Source organism: Rutidosis leptorrhynchoides, chromosome 10, assembly GCF_046630445.1.
Source record: "Rutidosis leptorrhynchoides isolate AG116_Rl617_1_P2 chromosome 10, CSIRO_AGI_Rlap_v1, whole genome shotgun sequence".
Taxonomy (NCBI): Eukaryota; Viridiplantae; Streptophyta; class Magnoliopsida; order Asterales; family Asteraceae; genus Rutidosis; species Rutidosis leptorrhynchoides.
In genome coordinates, this window is record NC_092342.1 from 52,179,788 (window position 1) to 52,188,646 (window position 8,859).

Sequence of the window (8,859 nt, forward strand, 5' to 3'; positions counted from 1 at the left end):
TGTTTGTTTCAACAGTTTCCTAATTTAATTAATTAATATTAATAATTAACATAAAAATATTAATAATAATAATAATACTAATTATACTAATAATAAGATTATTGTTAATATTATTACTAAATAAAATTACTAATAATAATAATAATCGGAATAATAATAATATTATTAATAATATCAAACTAATATTAATATTACTAATATTAATAATAAAAGTAATGATAATAATAACTCTTAAATAAGAATGATACCTTTTAGTAATCGTATTCATAATGTAATAATAATAATAACTAATACAACTAAATCATAATTTTAATTATTCTTATAATATTATTTATATTTAAAATCTTTATTTTTGATAATAATAACCTTTTAATTATAATAATAATAATAATAATAATAATAATAATAATAATAATAATAATAATAATAATAATAATAATAATAATAATAATAATAATAATAATAATAATAATAATAATAATAATATCAACAATACTAATATTAATGTTAATATTAATAGTAATAATGAAAGTAATACTAATATTACTTACAACAACTACATTCTTTATTTGTAATTATATTTAATATATTAACATTACATATTATTAATTATGTAATATTTAATAATTATACAATATATATTATATGATCATATACGTTGAATATTTAATATTTATACATTTTAATATAAACACATTATATAATATATGTTTGCATTTGAAAATATAATTATCTTATATATATATATATATATATATATATATATATATATATATATATATATATATATATATATATAAGATATTATGTTCTTTCATCCTAGGAATAACTTTTAACATATAATATTTATAACTTTTATATATTTTCCAATATACATATGATATTATTATATAAATCATATATATCTATACATAGATTTGTTTTAATAATAACTATCTTATCTTGTAGATTACTTTACATATTCAATTCAATTGATTCAATGGTATTATATTAATTTAAATTAATATATACACTTATTCTTTTTATTATATTTACATATATATATTTACACCTAACTGTTCGTGAATCGTCAGGAATAGTCAAAGGGTAATTGATTACATGAATAAAATTCCAAAATTTTTGGAGATTCAATATTACAGACTTTGCTTATCGTGTCGAAATCATTTAAAGATTTAGTTTAAATTTGATCGGAAATTTCCGGGTCGTCACAGATTTTAACATCCATTATGAAGGTATGTTAGCAGCAAGTTTTTTGGAAATTTTTGAAGCTTTTAGCTTTTACGAGAAAACGCTTATGAAGTAAAAAAGCTTTCTTTGGTTGCAACAGCTCCTATCTTTTTTGTCATTTTATACTTTTATTTTAACAGTTTCAATTACTCTATCAAACACCTAAATAGATATAAAAAACTACCAGCTAATAGAGTAACAGCTACCAGTGATAAGTTAAAAGCTACAACTACCAGTCTACCAGCTAGTTTTGTCAAACATAGCAACTGTCAGGGTGGTTTAGAAAACGTTGAACGGTTTTGCCACTTTGACTCCATTACAGCCGATCAATCAACTCATTCTAGTGAGTTCATGTGTATGTTTAATAGCTTGCTTTGTTCATACGAAAATTTAATAATATCACAACAGAATACAAAAATAGTGCTTGTAATTAGTTAAAGTATAAAATATTATGGCTTGTTTAGTCGTTTACTACAATAACAAGAGATGATAAGGCATAACCATAACTGAAAAACAATATACTGAAAAGCTAAATGACAATAAAATATAGTCTTGTTGAAATTGAACACAACATTGTGTGCCAATTCACAAGTAGCATATCAATTGGACACTAAAACATTGGTAAGACTCAAGTTGCAAACTAAAGAACCAATGTAAATGCTTGATATTCTTATGTTAAATAGGTCGAGTCGAACAAACAACACAATCAACCGTCAGACGTTGTCTACTATAAAGAAGCCGACATAATCTCATGTATCCAGGAGAATGGCGATGTTTCCTACTGAACCTGCAGCAGCATGTAATCCTTTCTGTTAAATATGCGTTTCTGGTAAAATTACTCCAAGTGTATCCTTAAATCTTATTATATACTTGCATCATACAAGGCAAAACAAAAATTGACTTAACTAGCCAACTGGGATGTTGCAAGTACTAATTGGCCAAGTTGGAGACTAGTCAGGAGCTAGTTGGACGTTAACCAACTTTGACTTTGACTGTGTTTGACCGATTTTGACTGAATAAATTCAACTTCGAACTAATAAATCTGACTTTGACCGACTAAAGTGGACTTTTGGCAACTTTGACTGAATATATTGGCCAAGTTGGAGACTAGTCGGGAATTTGTCAGACTACAATAAAATATTGACTAGTCGGCCTAGTCAGGGGACTTTTACAACCATGACATGATTACTAAGAACAACAAATAAATACCGTTATACCATATAAAGGGTATTCGGTACGAGTTCAGATCCGGGTGTATATCAAGTATGAGCAATAACTTTAAAGGTGCAAAAAACTAAAATTTTTGAAAAAAACTAAGATCCTGAATCTCTAATTTATACTCCAGAAATTCAAGTTACCTTAGACACAAACAATAATATAACTGTAAGATTGTATGTACAGTCTTTTTAATTACTCAAAAAAAAGGTCAATGCCACGGTAGAATGTACAACCGAGGTTCAGTTTCTAAGGTTACGAATGAACCAATAACACAAATAGTAAGTACCTTTTTATATAATATTTCAGTCTTCAGGAGGACTTGGCTCATCAAACCATCTTGGAGGATCGAATCCCGATCCGCCTAACAAAAGATAAAGAATAGAATTATGCATTTCATTAGTTAAGAACACATTGTACCCTAATGTTTATAGTAAATTATTGAAAAGCAGATACAGAACAGGCATCCTACTTTTTTGTAGTTTCAAGATCTAAAAATTACAGTATAAATCTTTAAGTGCAACCATCCAAACAACTAAAAGGCGATTACACATTAATCTAAAAACATAGTTTACCTAGAGGATTGCAACGACATATCCGCCAAACGGTCAAGATCGATCCTTTAGTCACACCATACTTCTTGTAAGCAATCATGGAGTACTCACTACAAGTAGGAATGTATCGACAACTTTTTGGCAGTAACGGCGAAATTTCACCTATTTCAAAAAGAAAGTTCCCATGATACATAAATAATAATAAATCAAGCAACCAACATTAACATTCATTTAACATAATTTTTCACAAGATTTTGACTTTATGCCAATACAATAGAGAAATTCTACAATTACCAAATTCTTACTAAACAAATTTTACTAAATGACATGGAATAGTGAGTTGTCATTCCATGTCATCCCACTCACTTATCTCAAACTAACTTCCCCTTTAACATGCACGATGACTTCACCAATCCTAATTTAACTGACATAAAATTACTTAACATGTTTAATTTAATTTTCTCTAATCTTCTTTTTTCTTCAAAATTGCAACCGCTCAATACCTGCGATTGTTATTCAATATAACTATCTACACAAATATGGATCAATCTCCATCATCGCAGATTTCCGATCAATCGTCTTACACGTCTTCTCCTTTAGAAGATGACGACTTTTCATCAGATACAGAGGAACACCAAAATTCTGATAATGAAGAAGACGGGTAATTAAGTTCTATATTAGTATAAATATTTCTTATTTTTTATTTTTGAAAAGTTTATTTTTTACTAAGCTTGATTGTAGCCTTTAAAACTAGGCCATATTGTTTATTTAATTGCAAGTGTTTAAAACGTAGGCTTTCTTCGTTAACATAATTGTAGCATTTAAAATATATGAGCTGAATTACGTTACTTTGATCACTATTTTTAAATATTTTTTAATTGTAGGGCTGAATTTAATAGCATAGAAAATAAGAATAACTATGAGCAAAATGTTAGTAATAATGATGAAGACAATGAAGATAACTGTAATGAGGATGCACATGCTAAAAAAAATCGTGGCAACAGTGTTGATCATAATGAAACTATTGATTTTGGAAGTCATGAAAATGTACATGCTCAAGAAAAACGTGATAAAAGTGTGCATGGTGATGAAAATATTGAAGAGCCAAAGACCGGCATGGTATTTGACACGGTTGAAGAACTCACTAACTTTTATGCAAACTATGGGGAAAAAATGGGATTTGGAGTGTGTAAAAGGTCTTCCCAAAAGTCTGACACATGTGAGGAGCCAAGGTATGCTACTGTTTCATGTCATCGGGTTGGAAAGTCAAAATCGACAACCCAAAATTCTTTGAATCCACGTCCTATTACAAAAACAAATTGTGGTGCAAGAGTTAATGCAATACGTGGCAATGATGGAAAGTGGTATATTTCGAAAGTCCTGCTCAAACATAATCATCCATTTAGTCCGAGCAAAGGGCGATTTTATCGATGTAATAGGGTTGTTAATTCTCGTGTGCGAAGACAACTTGAAATCTTCCAAAGATCCGGAGTAAGAATGAATAAAGGTTTCAATACATTCGTCGTGGAGAATGGTGGATATGAAAATATACCGTTCACTGAAAAAGATTGTCGTAACTACATTGATAAAGTTAAACGGTTAAAATTTGGGGAAGGAGACGCTGAAGCAATTCAAAGTTATTTCATGAAAGTTCAATCTACGGATCATAAATTTTTTTATGCATGGGAATTGGATGATGATAATCGTTTGAAGAATTTATTCTGGGCGGATGCAAGGTGTAGGGCAGCTTATGAAGAATTTGGGGACGTTGTGACCTTTGATACAACGTATTTGACGAATAAGTATCATATGCCATTGGCTCCTTTTGTAGGTGTAAATCATCATGGACAGTCAGTATTGCTTGGTTGTGGATTGATTTCCAATGAAGATACTAAGACATTTACATGGTTATTTCGAACATGGCTTACGTGTATGTCTGGGCGTGCTCCCCCAGCCATCATAACAGACCAAGACCAAGCTATGAAAAAGGCAATTGAGGTTGTTTTTCCTAATGCACGTCATAGGTACTTATTTTTTCTAACCAAGCTATGATATCTTTTGTATATTTAAAATACATGATATAATTCACTACCACATGCATATGCTAACTCACTGACATTATAATTCACTACCATGCATATGCTAACACAATATAGTGGACATTAAAGCATATTATTGGTATTTGAAAACAACATATTTTATCATGAAGATGTGTAGTTGATTTAATTAGTTTTTGTATAAATTACTATTTTCGTTATTTTGTATAAACAGGCTAATTTTTATATATCTTTATTTGTTATACTTATAGGTGGTGTTTATGGCACATATTGAAAAATCTACCTGAAAAGTTTGGAACGCATAAGAGATATAAATCTATAAAGTACAGGCTTAAAAAAGCCGTGTATGATTCTTTTACTCCGATCGAATTTGAAAATAATTGGAATCAAATGTTAGAAAGATACCGACTTGAAAAGAATAGGTGGCTGAAAGAATTGTTTGTTGAAAGATATCGTTGGGTACCTTGCTTTGTTAAAGATACGTTTTGGGCGGGGATGTCTACCACACAACGAAGCGAGAGCATCAATTCATTTTTTGATAAATATGTAAACAGGAAAACTACATTGAAGCAATTTGTGGAACAATATGAAAATGCTTTAAGGGATAGAGCTGAAAAGGAAAATATTGAAGATTTTAAGTCTTACAATTCGTGGTATCCACAAATAACCCGTTATGCCATGGAAGAACAATTGAAGGGTGTTTACACAAATGCTAAGTTTAAAGAGTTTCGGAATGAGTTAACGGGAAAAATGTATTGCGAGATTGGTTATTCAAATATAGAACAAGAGTATTCACAATATGAAGTAATAGAGGATATTACAGTTGATGGACATATAAGGAAGCAGTCATTTACTGTTTTGCTTAAAACGACAAATTGTGATGATGAATGTGATGTTAAATGTATTTGTCGTTTGTTTGAGTTTCGGGGAATGTTGTGTAGGCATGCACTTATGGTACTCATCCATAATAACATGTATTCGGTGCCAATTAAGTACATTATAAGAAGATGGAGAAAGATGTGAAGAGAATGCATACTAAGGTTAAAGTCAGTTATAGTGATTGGTCTAACTCGGAAGTTGGGAGTCGTTATGATAAAATGTGTAATGCTTTCTTTGAAGTGGCAGATCTGGCATCTGAGTTAGAAGATAAGTGTAGCCTTGTACTTGATCGTGTCAACCAATTAAAGAGGGAGGTTTTAGAGGTAAAAAGTGGTCCTAGTAGCTTCGTGTGTACACAAGATGTGAGTCCTTCTATTAAGGATAACATAAAGATTCGTGATCCTGTGCCCGTACGAGGAAAAGGTCGTCCTCCTAGTAATAGGCTGAAGTCCAAGTCTGAAATAGTTATTACCAAAATGCAAAAAAAGAAGAAGGTTCTAATTCTATTATTAGGTTCTTATATATCTGACCATTATTTTTCATATTATGTTAAATGCTTAATTTCAATTGTAGAAATTGCAAGATTCTAATCAAAGTGAAGGTGCTTTTGGAGTTGATGATACAGAACAAATAAGGAAACGCACAAGGAATGAAACACAGGTAATTTAAAGTAATACAAAACTCATAACTATTAGACAAAATGTGCTAATATTATGTTCAAACTGATTTACTCTAGCGATTAACATCTATTATTTTGAATGCAGGTTGATCAAAATGTGTACCAAGTTTATAATGAATATAATCATAGTGGATATGCTAACGTTCCTCCTCAGTATAGTGGATATATTCCTAGTTATGCTATGCAACCTCCTCAATATTCTTCGCAAAATAGTAGGATATTTCAGCAAGTAACACCAAATGAAGTACAACATTTTGGCATCCAAATGCATCAACCATCACAAATCAACTCATCAAATGCAAACTTTTATGCTTCAAATATGACATTTACGCATCCAAATACTTCTGAATTTTTTCATCCGTAGCGACTGTTTATTTATTTTTATTTTTTATAATTTAGCTCATCTCATGTTGAGCATGATTTTATATGTTTATGTTTTATACAGTGTGGTACATTTTGTTCAATTTTAGTTTATTTATTGAGGAAGATTAATCATTAATTACTTTTTGATTCGTAGTTTCAGTCATGTAAAGTGATAGATTTATAATGTCTCTGTTATATGTCATGTGATCTAAAGTAAACATAACACAATTGACAATATATATAAACTATGTTCAGTGCTTTGAGTTGCAAGGTTTGTCATTTGCTACAGCCATAGTGAAACCACCATCACTATAAAATTTGTTCTACCTCTCCTAATTTTATAACAAGTTCGTATATATATGTAGTAACGAGGAAAAAACATATGCAAGTGCCTTGAATATGAATACGATTATTTTATTGCTAGAATTTGTGAAATATCACATACAAAAACAGTATGCTTTTTACCATCGAACGTGAATAAATTGTTTCAGGGGAGAGAGTAAATAGGAAGCGGAAGTAAGAAAGTGGCAAAAAATAAAAAAAATTAAATAAATAAATAAATACGTAGTATTAAATTAAAAGAGGGAAGTTAGGCAAGTGAAAAGGGGAAGTTAGTTTGAGATAAGTGAGTGGGATGACATGGAATGACAACTCACTAGTCCATGTCATTTAGTAAAATTTGTTTAGTAAGAATTTGGTAATTGTAGAATTTCTCAATACAATATCAGAATGTCATTCTGCTAAAACCTTATCCGTTTACCCATTTACCACGTTCCTAATAACTGACTATCGAAAAAAAACTCACTCCTGTAAAACCGAATCATCGACAACGCCACTTTGACTCCGAAAGTTTCATCATTGTCCCCTACAAAAAAAAAAAAAAAAAAAAAAAAAAAAAAAAGAAAGAAAGAAAGAAGAAGGGAACTCTGAGTTTATGAGAACTGAAACGGTCTACTTAGTATAAAAGTGCATAGCTACAAGTAAAATGTCTTATTAACCTTTAAGAACAACGGCATAGCATAAAGTTAATACCTTTAATGATAATTTATAAATATGACAAGCAAATTCATAACATGCAATTGAAATTAAAAATTAAAAGATTTGTATCTGACCTTGTGATGTGGTCGGGTCGGATTGTTTTTCCAACTTGTTAACAATTGAAAGCTTTTTCAGACGAATGGGGAATTTGGGTGAAATTGTGTAATTAGGGTTTATGATGATGTTGGGAGTTAAAGATTTTAAGGGAACATAAACAGGGGACAAACCAATTGCCATTTTCAGACTTACTCTATAATTCTGGACTATACTTAATTTTCCTTTTTCTTAAATATCTTCTCTTTTTATATAATTTAGGGTGACTATATATATATATATATATATATATATATATATATATATATATATATATATATATATATATATATAGTGGTAGGATCAAGAGTGAAGTAACCATTCGGGAGGAAGCGGGGGGAAGCAAAAACTTTTTTTTTTCGTTTTTTGAAAAAACTTTGTTCACGAACATTATAGATGAGATGAATATATGAACATTTAGTATAGACACTTTGTGATAAATGTTTTTATTTTGGCGGAAAAACGCCCGAAGAAGTAATATATAACAATTATCGTGTTTTTCGAGCGTATTTTGAGGTTTTAGCTATTGGGGTTTAGATATTAGGGTTTAGATATTAGGGTTTATAGGGTTTAGATATTAGGGTTTAGAAATTTAGGGTTTAGGGTTTAGATTTACGGTTTAGATTTAGGATTTAGATTGAGTTTTTAATACGAACGGTTTAGAGTTTAGGGTTTAGGGTTTAGGGTTTAGGGTTTGGTGTTTTGGGTTTATGGAATAAACCCAAAACACCAAACCCTAAACCCTAAACCCTAA

The 8,859-nt window shown here is 29.9% G+C and overlaps 1 protein-coding gene across 2 annotated transcripts; it reads right to left on the minus strand.

Annotated features, from left to right (window-relative positions):
* Positions 1-1,656: 1,656 nt before the first annotated feature.
* On the minus strand, positions 1,657-8,297 carry LOC139873349 (UPF0161 protein At3g09310). Of its 2 annotated transcripts, XM_071861275.1 has the most exons (5): positions 8,087-8,294; positions 7,780-7,839; positions 3,018-3,158; positions 2,732-2,806; positions 1,662-2,014 (listed from the first exon to the last, which is right to left on the minus strand). In XM_071861275.1, the coding sequence occupies exons 1-4, from the start codon at positions 8,247-8,249 to the stop codon at positions 2,748-2,750; spliced, it is 423 nt and encodes a 140-aa protein (XP_071717376.1). In that variant the 5' UTR covers positions 8,250-8,294; the 3' UTR covers positions 1,662-2,014; positions 2,732-2,747. The 2 variants fall into 2 exon arrangements, with proteins under 2 accessions (XP_071717377.1, XP_071717376.1); XM_071861276.1 differs by lacking the exon at positions 7,780-7,839 and having other exon boundaries at positions 1,657-2,014; positions 8,087-8,297.
* Positions 8,298-8,859: the final 562 nt, after the last annotated feature.